At 44.4% G+C, this 16,333-nt stretch overlaps 1 protein-coding gene across 1 annotated transcript; it reads right to left on the reverse strand.

Annotated features, from left to right (window-relative positions):
• Positions 1–710: 710 nt before the first annotated feature.
• On the reverse strand, positions 711–1,113 carry LOC123408690 (DNA mismatch repair protein MLH1-like). Its single transcript, XM_045101750.1, has 2 exons — positions 871–1,113; positions 711–728 (listed from the first exon to the last, which is right to left on the reverse strand). Exons 1-2 carry the CDS (start codon positions 1,111–1,113, stop codon positions 711–713), a joined length of 261 nt encoding a protein of 86 aa, XP_044957685.1.
• Positions 1,114–16,333: the final 15,220 nt, after the last annotated feature.

Consider the following 16,333-nt stretch of genomic DNA (forward strand, 5'->3'; position numbering starts at 1 on the left):
AAAATCCTTGTAAAAATCACAGGACATATCTAATAGAGCAATAGTACTATGAAAAGCTGCAAGCTCACCATGATTTGAGTTCCTTAACCGCATCACGGGGCTTTGGGTCATTCTCCATTACTCCATCCCTATGAGAAACTCTGACCGGACAACATGATAATAATCATTAACATACGACTCTAGAGTCTAGCAGAAATATTTGAAGTTGCTCATGAAGTTGTCGCGGTAACATGGCCAATATAAGTCATACTGGCCAAAGCCTCCCCTCTGAACCCCATGGACTTTATTGTCTGTAGATCCTCATATGCAGACAACTTTGAGGTAGTATGCCTCGCACACAATATTGGCAAGTCCTCACACTGTGAAAGGAAACTAAGTTAGCTGACAGAGTGGTGGTCAACAATGCTAGCGCAAATGCTTGACATATGAGATGCTTATAAGAAATTTCTGAACATGCCCAACTCTTCAAATACCCAACAATAAATATTGTAATCAAATACTAGTACCCTGCAGGCGCGTGCCCACTTTATAGCACAAAACAAGCGCAGTTCGTAGTATCATATACAACTAAATGCAACCTAAAGGCAATCAACATTAACAATCTTGAACTGTATTAATGGAGTTGTGCGCTCATTTGTCCATGGAATGGCAGCTCCTATGCATTTTTTTACAGCTAAGTGAGTCGGAACAAACAAACATCAGATCCCCAATCATTCACTCACATGTTCCTGTACGCAGCAAGGATTAAAAGGTCCCAATCATTCGCATCTGAAAGATTTTTGCAGTAGCATGCGCCCGTGGCAGCACCAAGGGTTCAGAGGATGGGAAATTTGTTTGGAGGTTTAGGGTTTATTTTGGAAGCGAGTGTACCTGGATGCCATGGCCATCGTCCGAGACCTGGATGAGCTTGAGGCTGCCGTCCTTGACGGTGATGGAGATGGTGGAGGAGCTGGCGTCGATGTTGTTCTCGACGAGCTCCTTCACCGCCGACGTCGAGCGCTGGATCACCTCCCCTGCGGCGATGCGGTTCACCAGCGACTCCTCCAGTCGCTTGATGCAGGGCGGCTCCCCGCCCCCGCCCGCGCCACGCGGCGCCGCGTTGTCGACGTCCATGCCCGCCACGCCGTATCTGGGGACCGGGCGGAGGAGGTGGGGAATAGGGAGGCGGAGACGGCGGAGGTTCCATCGATTTTGGTATTCGGGCCGAGGGGCGGATCGATCGCCATAGGTCGTGGGGGAGAGAGAGAAGGGGATCGCCAAGAGAGATGGAGAAGTGGGATTTCTGTCTTTCACTTTTTTCTCGTTTCTTTTCACTTTGGGCAACCAGCCTATCACATGCGAGGCCACGGATCCCACCCCAGAAATAGATCCTGGCCATGCACTCCTCCTACATCCAACGCTCCAAAACCCTTCCCTCATCCAAGACACCTCTATCACTTTTTCTCTTCTTCTTCTTTCAATCGATAGCGCTTAATGACAAATTTGTGCAATAGTATCATGACCTAATCGACGCAAAAGGTCATAACGTTATGGGCTTTGGACCCTCTTAGACTTGCCATGACTAATTTTGGAATTTTTGTCATGGATCAATGACCAATTATACCATCATCATTTTTGGGGGTCATAATTGAGCATTATTCTTGTAGTGATTGTTGGGAGCACATCATCTCCATGTACAAGGGAAGCTCTAGCATTTAACGGTCCAACTATGAAGTGGTTCTTGATGAGCCTAATGATTTGCTATGATCGAGGATGAGGACCCTCGTGAGCTATATTGAAGAGTTACAACTCTTGCTACTGCTCTACAAGATCATGGAAGCAAACATGTGGATGACACTTGGATTAAGCGTAAGTTTCTCAAGGCCATCATGCCTTTTCAACAAGTCCATGTCCTTCGTCATCCGTGAAAGCCCGGACTTTCATTCCTTGTCCTCAAGTGATGTGTTGGATGAGTTTATTGCCATGAACATTTTGAACAAGACCGCTAACAATGCTCTAGTGTAAAAGCCCCAATGCAATTCTTCCCCTCCTTGTAATCTTTCCTGGTATGGCAACATTGTGATGGTAATGAGTTTGTGGTTGAGCCCAATTGTGTCATCATTTAGTGTGCATCATGGCATCATGCATCATCTTTTACGTGGTGGTTTGGTTGTGACTTGTGATGTGCGTGTGTGTGGTTTGAATTGTGAGTGCTTCAAGTGCTTTCAAAAATCTTTAGTGCAATAGGAAAAACTCTTCTCTCCTCTCCTAATTCTTTTGAGGCAATTCTAGTTTCTGGTTTTCCCTAAATAAAAAACGGTCCTCCCCTTTCAAAAATATTCTTATTATAAATGGGGCAACCCTCTGGTTTTTATTATTTATTCTCCTTTTGTTTTATTTCAAAAAAAGAGTCTTTTGTTTTTTTAAACATTTATTTTTACTCTTAAAAATGCCCAATTTATTTTTATAAATTGGTGCAAGATTTTAGATGCCTAGTTTTATTTTTAGTTTATTCTTTACCCCTTTTTCTATCCTAGTTTTAATTCAAAAATCGTTTTGGATTTATGTTAGATTTCATCCTGTGTGTTTTCTTAGTGAGAGATAGAGGGATGGCCAATTGGCTTCCTGGCCCATCTCCCCTCCTAACCTAGCGCGAGGAAGGGCTTGGCACGATCCCCATCTTCCCTACCACCTTCCTCCTAGCGCCATCACCAGGAACCCACTCGATCCCATCCTCCTATACCCTCCTGCGCCTTGGTCCTCCAGCCTCCTCCGCCTGCCCACCCCCACCAGTGTTGCGCGCCTCCCGGCCCCTTCTCGCCTCGCCGGCTTCACTCGCGCCGGCGACCTTCGTTGGAGCCACACACCGGAGTTGTCTGCATCGTGTCGTGCGCTGCTGATACGTCCATTTTGCATCATGCTTTCATGTTGATATTTATTACTTTTTGGGCTGTTATTACACTTCACGGTACAATACTTACGCCTTTTCCCTCTTATTTTGCAAGGTTTACATGAAGAGGGAGAATGCCGGCAGCTGGAATTCTGGCCTGAAAAAGGAGCAAGTTTGAGATACCTATTCTGCGCAACTCCAAAAGCCGTGAAAATCAACGAGGATTTTTTTTTGGGATTTATAAAAAATACTGGGCCGAAGAAGTACCAGAGGGGAGCCAGCAGGAGGCCACAAGCCTACCAGGCGCGGCCACCCCCCTAGCCGCGCCTAGGGGGCTTGTGGGCTCCCAGCTGGCCCTCTGGCTCCCCTCTTTTGCTACAAGAAGGGTTTCGTTCAAGAAAAAATCAAGAGGAGGCTTTTCGGAGGATTCGCCGCCGCCACAAGGCGGAACTTGATCAGAACTAATCTAGAGCTCCGGTAGGACGATCCTGCCGGGGAAACTTCCCTCCCGGAGGGGGAAATCATCGTCATCGTCATCACCAATACTCCTCTCATCGGAGGGGACTCATCAGCATCAACATCTTCATCAGCACCATCTAATCTCCAAACCCTAGTTCATCTCTTGTTACCAATCTCCGTCTCGCGACTCCGATTGGTAGTTATAAGGTTGCTAGTAGTGTTAATTACTCTTTGTAGTTGATGCTAGTTGGATTACTCGGTGGAAGATTATATGTTCAGATCTTTGATGCTAGTCATTACCTCACTGGTCATGAATATGATTATACTTTGTGAGTACTTACTTTTTTTCCCGAGGACATGGGATAAGTCATGTTATCTTAAGAAGGCTTTGATAACTGCACCTATTGTTCAACCACCTGATTGAAACTTACCTTTTGAAATCATGTGTGATGCTAGTGATTATGCTGTTGGTGATGTCCTATGGCAAAGAGTTGATAAGAAGTTGAATGTTATTCACTATGCTATTAAAACTCTAGACAGTGCCCAAAGAAACTATGGTACTACGGAAAAGGAATTTTTAGCAGTCGCGTTTGCATGTGAAAAGTTAAGATCTTACATAGCTGATTCTAAAGTAACTATTCACACTGATCACACTGCTATTAAGTACCTCGTGGAGAAGAAATACGCTAAACCTAGACATATCAGATGGGTCCTCTTGCTACAAGAATTTGATTTCCATGTTGTCGACACGAAGGGTGCTGATAACACCGTAGCAGATAAATTGTCTAGGTTGGAAAATGTTCTTGATGACCCACAACCTATTGATGATAGCTTTCCTGATGTGCAATTAAATGTCATCAATACCTCACGTAGTGCACCGTGGTATGCTGAATATGCAAATTATAACGTTGCCAAATATATATCACCTAGTTTCACATACCAGCAAAAGAAGACATTCTTCTTTGATTTGAGACATTACTTCTTGGACGATCCTCACCTTTATAAGGAAGGAGTAGATGGTGTTATTAGACATTGTGTACCTGAACATGAACAGGGACAGATCCTACAGAAGTGTCACTGCGAGGCCTACGGAGCACACTGATACGTCTCAAACGTATCTATAATTTTTGATGGTTTCACGCTGTTATCATGTCAACTTTGGATGTTTTGTTTACCTTTTATATCTTTTTTGGGACTAACTTATTAATTCCGTGCCAAATGCCAGTTCCTGTTTTTTCCGTGTTTTTGACTCTTTTCAGATCTGATTTTGGAACGGAGTCCCAACGGAATAAAATGCCTGAAATAATTTTTTCCAGAATGGAAGAAGATCGGGAGGCTTGAGGGCCAAGCAAGTGGGCCCACAGGGGGCCCACAAGCCCTGTTGCCGCGGCCATGGGGGAGGCTGCGGCAACCAAGCTTGTGGCCTTCCTTGCGCTCCCCTGCCCTAGCTCTTTGGTCTATAAATTCCCTAAAAATCCAGAAAAAATCAGGGCATCCACGAAAACACTTTTCCGCCGCCGCAAGCTTCCGTTTCCGCGAGATCTCATCTGGAGACCCTTCCCGGTGCTTTGCCGGAGGGGACTTTGGAGTTGGAGGGCTTCTTCATCAACATCATCGCCCCTCCAATGACGTGTGAGTAGTTCACTTCAGACCTACGGGTCCGTAGTTAGTAGCTAGATGGCTTCTTCTCTCTCTTGGATCTTCAATAGAAAGTTCTACATGATCTTCATGGAGATCTATCCGATGTAATCCTCTTTGGCGGTGTGCTTGTCGAGATCCGATGAATTGTGGATTTGTAATCTGATTATCTATGATATATATTTGAGTCTTTGCTGATTTCTCATATGCATGATTTGATATCCTTGTAAGTCTCTCCGAGTCTTGGGTTTTGTTTGGCCAACTAGATCTATGATTCTTGCAATGGGAGAAGTGCTTGGTTTTGGGTTCATACCTTGTGCTCACCTTTCCCACTTACAGAAGGGGCAGGAAGGCATGCATCAGGTTGTTGCCATCAAGGGTAACAAGATGGGATTTTATCGTAGATATGAGATTGTCCATCTACATCATGTCATCTTGCTCAAGGCGTTACTCTGTTCTCATGAACTTAATACACTAGATGCATGCTGGATAGCGGTCGACGTGTGGAGTAATAGTAGCAGATGCAGAAAGTATCGATCTACTTGTTTTGATGCGATGCCTATAGATATAATCATTGACATAGATAACGTCATGACTTTGCGCGGTTCTATCAATTGCTCGACAGTAATTCGTTCACCCACCGCCAAGGAAGTCCCTAAAGGCGTAGCCGTAGCAGAAGGATTCCTAGTGCCGTTGCTAAGGAGTATCAAGACAAGAATAGTCTCCCGTCAGCACGCTTGTTTCTGGCGCCGTTGGAAGGTCTTTTGTTGCAGTAGCGGACACCATGCGGGAGATAGAACTCCACACAAGGTATTGCAATCAGGTTTCTATTGGCCCACTCTCTTCAAGGATGCCCATAAGTTTGTCCTGTCTTGTGACGAATGTCAAAGAATAGGTAATATTGGTAAACGTCAGGAAATCTTATGAATTATTCACTTGTCATTGAACCATTTGATGTTTGAGGCTTTGATTATATGGGACCTTTTCCAAAATCTAACAGGTATACTCATATCCTAGTTGTTGTTGATTACGTCACCAAGTGGGTAGAAGCTATCCCAACTAGTAGTGTTGATCACAACACCTCTATCAGGATGCCTAAAGTAGTTATTTTCCCTAGATTTGGAGTCCCTAGATATCTAATGACCGACGGTGGTTCACATTTCATTCAGGGTGCTTTCCGTAAAACGCTTGCTAAGTACGATGTCAATCATAGAATTGCATCTCCCTATCTTTCTAAGTCCAGTGGTAAAGTAGAGCTAAGCAATAGAGAGATTAAACTAATTCTGCAAAAGACTGGCAACAGGTCTAGAAAGAATTAGTCTAAGAAGCTCGATGATGCACTGTGGGCCTATAGAACTGCCTATAATAATCCCATGGGCATGTCCCCGTACAAAATGGTTTACAGTAAAGCATGTCATTTACCTCTTGAGCTAGAGCACAAGGCATATTGGGCAATCAAAGAGCTCAACTTTGATTTCAGACTTGCTGGTGAGAAGAGGTTATTTGATATTAGCTCGCTTGATGAATGGAGAACTCACACATATGAAAATGCCAAGTTGTTCAGAGAAAAGGTTAAGAGGTGGCATGATAAAAGGATACAAAATCGTGAGTTCAATGTAGGTGATTATGTGTTGCTATATAATTCTCGTTTAAGATTATTTGCAGGCAAGCTTCTCTCTAAATGGGAAGGTCCTTACATTGTTGAGGAAGTATATCATTCCGATGCTATCAAGATCAACAAAACGGAAGGTAATTGTCCGAGAGTGGTAAACGGGCAGAGGATCAAGCATTATATCTCAGGTACCCCCATAAATGTTGAAAGCAATATTATCAATACATAACTCCGGAGGAGTACCTAAGGGATATTTATCAGCCTGCTTCAGACTCCAAAAACGAAGAGGTATGTGATTCGGTAAGTAAACCAACTCCAAAACTTTTCCAGTAGGATTTTTCCTCCGTTTTGGAGTTTTTGAAAAAATAGAAAAATTTGAAGTAGTCTGGAAAGCGCACGAGGGGGCTTGTGGCCATCTCGTGTGCCTCCCGGACTCCGTTTTCTTGCGAAGTACTCCTTCTGGTCGAAAAAAATCATTATATATTCTCCCGAAAGGTCTGACCCTCATATCACGCAAATTTGCTGAGTTTTCGTTTCGAACCTGTTTCTGCTGCAGATCTAGATTGCTATGGCGTCCCCAAAAGCTCTGAAGGACAAGATCTTCGAGTAGGTCATCAATCCCTACCTCGCGGGAGTGCTGCAATACCCTCAATCTATCAAGATGCATGCGGGGATGCTGCACATCTGTGATGTTGAGGGGACCAAGAGACCGGAAGCATGGAGGCGAGGCTCGAAGCAATGGAGCAACAAGTCTTCAAGTGCCAAGGGATGGTGGAGCGTGGACTCAACGCCAACCACATGATGATCATGGAGTTCACCAACAAGCACAAGTTCGATGCCAATGACATCGGGAAGCACCTCTCCAGGCTCTATGACATATTTGATCACCTCCAAGCCTAGATCTATGACCTGTAGAACCAAAACTGTGAGTATGAGTATAGATTTACATCAATACGGTTGGCTACAGATTTGAGGATTCTGGAGACTCGGTCATCTTTCCATGATGGAGCACCTATGCCTTGGAAGATGGGGGATCAAACCCAGGTTGCAACAACTCCACGACCATCACCTCCAAAGGAAGACAACTAGGCATGGGTATGGGCAATCCCCTTGGCTTGTGCCAAGCTTGGGGGAGTTGCCTCGGTATCGTATCACCATCACATATTTTGCCTTTACCTTTGTTTTAGTTTGTTCCTTTTTAGTTTTATCTTTCTCTAGTAGAATAAAGGTCTTAGTGTTTTAGGCTTGAGTTTTGCTTTGTGTCACCCCCGATGTATTCGAGCTCGTGAGCCATATAATAAAGAGTGTCTTAGTTAAGGGCCTTGTCTCATGCCATGATCAAAATAATGATAATAGAACAAAAGCATGAAGGATCATGTAATGATCTTATGGGAAGTGATGGCTTCACATATAAAAAAAATGATGATTGAAACTTTTTGAGGGTGGACAAACGTAGACTTTGGTCATTCTTGCAATTAATAGGAAGTGATAAAGAAGGAGAGGTTCACATATAAATATATCATCTTTAACATCATCTATGATTGTGAACACTCACTACACTATTACATGCTTAGAAGTGGATGTTGGACAAGGAAGACAACATAATGAATTTTGTTTGCTTGGTTCCGAACAATGTTATATGACTAGAGATCCCTTAGCATGTGACGATTGCTTCCACCTCATATTGGCCAAACCTCCCACACCAAGTAGAGATACTACTTGTGCATCAATAAACCTTCAACCCATTTTTGCCATGAGAGTCCACCATACCTACCTACGGATTGAATAAGATCCCTCAAGTAAGTTTTCATCGGTGCAAGCAATAAAAATTGCTCCCTAATATGTATGATCTATTAGTGTGTGGAAAATAAGCTTTGTACGAACCTGTGATCAGGAAGACATAAAAGCGACAGACTACATAATAAAGTTCTTTATCACAGGAGGCAATATAAAGTGACGTTCCTCCGTGTTATTGCCACAATAGACCTTCCCCTGCAGCGGGACCAGAAGAATGCTGCTAGCACTACCCGGCAATGAAACTAGAAGAATGTTGTAGATGGCCCACCAGCGCGTGGGTTCGCGGTAGTTTTCGAGGGTAGAGTATTCGACCCAAATTTGTTGATTCACCAGACAGGAGGTAAGAGGATACTCTTGAGTATTAGCAGCTGAATTTCTCAGATTCAACCACACCTGAAAGATTAGTATCTGCAAGCAAAGTATCAGCAGCAAAGTAGTATGATAACAACGGTGTCAGAAATGATCTGTTGACAACAGACTATTCCTAACTGTCGTATCAATGGTGCCAGAAGTTGCCCGTTGACGGAAATTGTCTTTTCCCGTCAATGCCGAGCGAACCAGAATTGTAGCAGGTAGCAACAGTGTAACGAGTAATAGCAGTGGCATGGAACAGCAGCAGCAAGTAGCAACAGTAGCAAGTAACAGAAGCAAAGCAAAACAAGTAAAAGTAGCAGAGCAAGACAAATAACAGCAGTAGTGGGACAAACTCGTAGGCAATGGGTCGGTTATTTGTTTGGATGATATTCATCATGCAACAGTTATAACATGGAGAGATATGTGGCTAGCTCCCGTTCGTCAATGTGATGTAGGCATGCATTCCGTGTGTCGTCATACGTGCTTAGGGAAAAGAACTTGCATGACATCTATTGTCCATCCCTCCCATGGCAGCGGGGTCCAAAAGGAAACTACGGGATATTAAGGTTCTCCCCTTAATAAAGAACCGGACCAACGCATTAGCACTTGGTGAACACATGAACTCCTCAAACTTTGGTCATCACCGGGAGTGGTTCTGGTTATTGTCACTCCGGGGTTGCCGTATCATAACACATAGTAGGTAACTACAACTTGCAAGATCGGATCTAAAACACACATATATTGGTGACAACATAATAATTTCAGATCTGAAATCATGGCACTCGGGCCCTAGTGACAAGCATTAAGCATGGCAAAGTAGTAGCAACATCAATCTCAGAACATAGTGGATACTAGGGATCAATCCCCGTCAAAACTAACTCGATTACATGATAGATTTGATCCTACTCATCACCACACAGCGAGCCTACGCATAGATTACTCACGAACGATGAAGAGCTTCATGGAATTGGAGAGTGAAGAAGGTTGATGATGACGATGGCGATGATTTCCCCTCTCCGGAGCCCAAAACGGACTCCAGATCTGCCCTCCAGATGAAGAACAGGATGTGGCGGCGCCTCCGTATCGCAAACGCGACGAAATCTTCTCTCCTGATTTTTTCTGGGACGAAAGTGAATTTCTAGAGATGAGATTGGGGGCGACACAGCCACGTGGGCTGCACAAGCTTGCTAGCCGCCACCAGGGAGGGGGTGGCGGCTACAGGGCTTGTGGCCCATTGGCCCATCCCCTCCGGTGGATCTTTGCGCATGTATTTTTCATATTTTCCAGAAATATTCTCCGTAAATTTTCAGGATGTTCTGAGAACTTTCATTTCTGCACAAAAACAACACCAAGGCAAATCTGCTGAAAATAGCGTCAGTCGAGGTTAGTTCCATTCAAATCATGCAAATTAGAGTCCAAAACAAGGGCAAAAGAGTTTGGAGAAGTAGATACGATGGAGACGTATCACTCCGCACTAAGAGGACACACATCCAAACTTCAAAAGCACATGACAACCTCTGCTTCCCTCTGCGAAGGGCCTATCTTGTACCTTTACTTTTTGCCCTTGAAAGAGTCATGGTGATCTACACCAATTCCTTATTTCGCCTTTATCTTGGCTAACGTCATATGCTAGGGAAAGATCTACATTCATATGTCAACTTGGAAGTAAGTATTCATGAATTATTATTGTTGACATTACCCTTGAGTTAAATGGTTGGGAGGCGAAACTATAAGCCCCTATCTTTCTCTGTGTCCAGCTGAAACTTTGATCTCATGAGTACCACCTGAGTTGTAGCAATTGTCGAAGACAAAAGGATGATTGATTATGTGAATGTGCTTTACAAGCTCTTATTTGACTCTTTCTGATGTTGTGATAAATTGCAATTGCTTCAATGACTAAAGGCTATCAGTTGTTAATTCTCGGTAAGGTTCTTGATCCATACTTTACTTTGTGAAGGAATTATCACTTTAGTATAAGAGATGATATGATGGTATTGCTATTCTGACAATGATCATGATGCCTGCATGTTCGTATCTTGTTTTGTCGACACCTCTCTCCCTAAACATGTGGGCATATTTATTGATCTCGGCTTTCGCTTGAGGACAAGCGAGGTCTAAGCTTGGGGGAGTTGATACGTCCATTTTGCATCATGCTTTCATGTTGATATTTATCGCTTTTTGGGCTATTATTACACTTCACGGTACAATACTTATGCCTTTTCTCTCTTATTTTACAAGATTTACATGAAGAGGGAGAATGCCGACAGCTGGAATTCTGGCCTGAAAAAGGAGCAAGTTTGAGATACCTATTCTGCGCAACTCCAAAAGCCGTGAAAATCAACGAGGAATGTTTTTGGGATTTATAAAAAACACTGGGCCGAAGAAGTACCAGAGGGGAGCCAGCAGGAGGCCACAAGCCTTCTAGGCGCAGCCTCCCCCCTGGCCGCGCCTAAGGGGCTTGTGGGCTCCCAGCTGGCCCTATGGATCCCCTCTTTTGCTACAAGAAGGGTTTCATTCCAGAAAAAATCAAGAGGAGGCTTTTCGGAGGATTCGCCGCTGCCACGAGGCGGACCTTGAGCAGAACCAATCTAGAGCTCCGGCAGGACGATCCTGCCGGGGAAACTTCCCTCCCAGAGGGGGAAATGGTCGCCATCGTCATCACCAATACTCCTCTTGTCGGAGGGGCCTCATCACCATCAACATCTTCATCAGCACCATCTCATCTCCAAACCCTAGTTCATATCTTGTAACCAATCTCCGTCTCGCGACTCCGATTGGTACTTGTAAGGTTGCTAATAGTGTTAATTACTCTTTGTTGTTGATGCTAGTTGGATTACTCGGTGGAAGATTATATGTTCAGATCTTTGATGCTACTCATTACCTCTCTGGTCATGAATATTATTATGCTTTGTGAGTAGTTACTTTTTTTCCCGAGGACATGGGATAAGTCATGCTATAAGTAGTCATGTGAATTTGGTATTCGTTTGATTTTTTGATGTGTTGTATGTTGTTTCTCCTACAGTGGTGTTATGTGAACGTCGACTACATAACACTTCACCATTATTTGGGCCTAGAGGAAGGCATTGGGAAGTAGTAAGTAGATGATGGGTTGCTAGAGTGACAAAAGCTTAAACCCTAGTTTATGCGTTGCTTCGCAAGGGGCTGATTGGGATCCACTACTTTAATGCTATGGTTAGACTTTGTCTTAATTCTTCTTTCGTAGTTGCGGATGCTTGCGAGAGGGGTTAATCATAAGTGGGATGCTTGTCCAACTAAGGGCAGTACCCAAGCGACGGTCCACCCACATTGATGAAAACTAGCTTGACACAAATTCCCATGTGTCCTCGGGAGTGCTTTACCTCCTATAAGACTTTGTCCAGGCTTGTCCCTTGCTACAAAAGGGATTGGGCCACTTTGCTGCACCGTTGTTATATTTGTTACTTGCTACTTGTTATGAATCATCTTGTCACACAACTACTTGTTACCGATAATTTCAGTGCTTGCAGAGATTACCTTGCTGAAAACCACTTTTCAGATCCTTCTGCTCCTCGTTGGGTTCGACACTCTTACTTATCGAAAGGACTATGATAGATCCCCTATACTTGTGGGTCGTCAGCTGCCCGTCGCCCGTGTCGGATCTCCTCGTGGCCGGTGACCCATGCGCCGCCTCGCCCATGTCGGACGGAGCTCGAGAGCCCGCATGCCTTCCACCTCCTCCTCGTCAGGCCTTGCTGCTCCCAGTCTTTGCTGCTCCCCTCCAGTCTAGCCATGGTCCTCCTCCTCATCCACTTGGACGAGCACGACCTCTCCTGCGCGTGTTGACCACGTCGTTAGGATCGGGCCTCCTCGCCCCGTCGTTGACATGCCTTGGTCGGCCAGGCCAGGTCTTGTTTCAGCCCTACTGACTTTTGTTGCCGCTGACTGCTGCCATTACATGTTGCCGTTGCTTTAGCCCCGCCATTCATTTTGCCATGTGCCATATGCACCGCTGCCCGGCCCTGTTCATCCTCTCCTCGCAGCTCCAGCAGTGTCCGCTCATGCCGGTGCTCCTTTGGCCAGTGTGACTTTGCATGGGCCTCTCTTTTGGCTACTATGCCAACAACTGTTGTTGGTTTGGCCGAGCCTTATGGCCGTGAGCAGTCGCACATCTGAGGCCTTGTATTGTTTCATTTTGGTTCACCTGCACCGCAAGACCCGGAAGCCGCATAGCTCCCCAGTCGCCGTCGATCTGATCATCTACGAGTGTGTACGACTACGTGGATTCACCAAGTTCCTCTCCAACCTGCGTACCACTATCGCCGCCGAAGATCGTGTACCACTACTTCAACTACTGTTGCGGGAACGACTACTTCCATGACGTCCACGATGACCCATGTTCATCTAAACCGCAACGACTTGATCCGCCCAGAAAACGCTCACTTCAAAGGTATAACCATTGAGACGATGTCGTGGACTGAATACATACGATGTATGAGATGAACTGTATGCTTGCGCCATATATGTTTGCTCATTGCGCATTTCTCTCTTTTGCCGTGCCCTCGCGATATGGGAACCCGGTAACCGGGATCACCCCATCATTCCTTGGCATGTCACGCACACGCTCACAATTCATTGGCACCGGTATCTCATCGAGTTAACAGAACCAGAATGTTACCGTGGCATCGTTTTCATTCTTCCGCCATGATTCCCTTTGATTCGCCATGGTGACAGGTGCTTCATATTTGTCTTGCCTGTGTTTTCATAAAGTGCATGTCTTCTGCATTCATGACATAATATCATGTGTTGCATGTATCTTGTAACCGTAGCTCCGTTCAATGTTCTTAGGTGTTAGCCGACTAGAATGTCGTGTAGAATCACATGCTTCACCTCCTGCCATGTTAAACAACATTTAATATTGTCGTGTAAATAAAAGGGAGTGAACTAAATAATTAAATGTGGAGTTTCTTCAATATCCAACTCATTGCATATTGAGCTTCACTTAACGTGTAGTGTTTGCGTGATGTGAATTTCCATGCCATGCATTGCATATTGAAATGGACATGCATCATATTAGGATGTGCATCATGTCGTGCATGTGCCGTGGTGAATATCATGTGTTGATACTGCTTCTGGTTTGCTTCGTCTCGATAGAGTTCCGCAAGCGTGTCGGAATGTGAGGACCCATTCAACTACATCGGTTCGTCTGCTTCATGGTGTCATTCTTTTCAAAGCGGGATCTCAGGCAAGATGACCATTTCTCCAAATACCATTACTATCACTGCCATGCTAGTTGTTTCGTTTCTATCTCTATGCCTCATTGCCTACCACCTGTTAAATATCAGCCTCTCAACATTTCCATGAAAACATTGAATCTTCTACAACCTAGACAACCAATGATTGGCTATGTGTAAGTGCATCTAGTGCCCCTTAGTGATTTTGGTGGCTTGAAGACTTATAGGTTAAGTATCTAATGTGTTTGTGACTGTACACAGGATCTATAAGTCATTGAGAAGTTTGAGATATTTGAAGAATATCGACCCCTAAAAATATATGTCTTCAGTTGAAGAAATTGATCTGAAGCTGAAGAAATGAATCTCGAGGAATCTGCGATGAAATTGATATTCCTCATGAAGATACTGATATTGAGAAGTCCGGTGGTTCCTGAAGAAAATCACTCTGAAGAATTGAAGCATGAAGATTTACACTTTTTGTTTTACTTTCTTCGCATTCGAGTAATAGGAACACCGTACTGTTAAAGGGGGTCGAAGTTACACTATGGAATGAATTTCCTCATGATGCTCAACCCAAGCCTAATCCTACCAAAAGCCTCAAGTGAGGAATATGAGTGACATGAGGACTCTCACAGTTGAGAATTCCGACCGTTTCGATAGCCACACCAAGTCACTAGTCTTATCCACTCCAACAGTCATATTATCTAAGGGCATTAGTGTCAAATCATGTCGGGATGCTCCCAGGCTATAAATAGCCACCCCCACAACCACTAGCTGGTTGGCTGCTCCGTTAGAAACTGACACTTGTCATAAGAGCAACCCAAATCCTCAGAGCCTTCGAGAGTAATTCATTAGTGAGGAAATATCCCACCCACCGAAACCACAAACCAAACCTAGTGATTGAGCATCACTGAAGAAGTTGTTCCTGTGTGGGACTGAAGCCTTTTACCTTTGAGGACTGTGCATCCTCCAGACGGTTAGGCGTTATGGTCTAGATCTTTCCAGCAGTCAATTGTGGATCGCCGGGTGACCAATTTTGTGAGGGTTTGGAAGTTTGCCCTGAAGACTTACCACGAGTGTTGGGCGAGGACTGTGTGTCCTTAGCTCAAGGAGAATACGGTAGGGACTGTGTGTCCCGGGACTGGGTGTCCTTTGGTCTGAATACTAAGCCACTCCAAACCAGATGTACGACTGTCACAGCAGTTGGAACTGGGTCATCAACGAGTGTCTTCACTGAGCAACGGGTTCTAATTCCTCAACTCCTTACTTTCCCTGTATTATGTGTTGATGACTTTCACTGCGACTGTTTGAAGAATTTGTTGAAGACTTTCTCTGAATTTGCTCAACCCCAAATTCTTCACGTTAGTTAATCATGATCTGTATTCTGCGTGCCTACTCACAGTGCAATTTGTTTTCACATTCTTCACTCTGAAAAACTGTTGTTGTGAAACTTTGCACATCTAATCCTTTAGTGTTTCCGCTGTAAGTTAGTCATCAGTGAGGAATTTCCTCAAAAGGAATTTCCTCAGTGATGAAATTCTAAAAATCTCCTATTCGCCCCCCTCTAGTCGATGTAACGCACTTTCAATTGGTATCAGAGCAAGGTACTCCCTTGTTCTGTGTGATTTTGGTTTAACCACCTGGAGTTTTAGTTATGTCGACTGCAGGCATGTTTAAGGTGACTACAGCATGTCCTACATACGAAGGAAAGAACTTTCCCTTCTGGAAGAACAAAATGCAAATGCATCTACAAGCTATTGATAATGATCTCTGGTATATTGTGGAAAATGGCGTCCCCATCATCTCTACCAGTGTCACTGCGGCTGATGTGAAGAAATTCAAGCAACTCGATTCTCAAGCGAAGAACATCATCTGTGGCCATCTGAGCCCAGGCCAGTTTGGAAGAGTAAGTGCTTTGGGCTCTGCAACACTGATCTGGGAGAGAGTGTGCAAGGTAAATGAAGGAGTATCAACCCAGCGTGACTCTCGTGTTGATATTCTTCGAAATCTCTTCAATCGCTTCAAGAGACATGACAATGAAAGCTGCCAAGACACCTTTCATCGCCTCACTGACTTATCAAATGAACTGCAAGCACTGGGAGCTCGAGACATCACTGATCACAAAGTTGTGAAGAAACTGTTGAGATCTTTGGATTCTTCATTTGATACTTTAGTTCTGATGATTCAAGAAAGACCAGACTACAAGATGCTTGATCCAGCTGATATACTTGAAAGGCTAAATACTCATGAAGTCCAGCTAGAAGAAAAGAGAGATCTATATGGACCAAGCTATTCCAGAACACGTGCACTGAAGGCTTGAGCAATTTCCTCATCTGAAGAATAAGACACAGATGACAGCATTTGTGACCCTGAAGAGTTTGGACAGGAGCTTGC

Source organism: Hordeum vulgare, chromosome 7H (assembly GCF_904849725.1).
Source record: "Hordeum vulgare subsp. vulgare chromosome 7H, MorexV3_pseudomolecules_assembly, whole genome shotgun sequence".
Lineage (NCBI taxonomy): Eukaryota > Viridiplantae > Streptophyta > Magnoliopsida > Poales > Poaceae > Hordeum > Hordeum vulgare.

Bases quoted from the DNA above. Each gene is read 5' to 3' on its own strand.
- LOC123408690 (XM_045101750.1), bottom strand. From the start codon at position 1,113: ATGGACGTCGACAACGCGGCGCCGCGTGGCGCGGGCGGGGGCGGGGAG.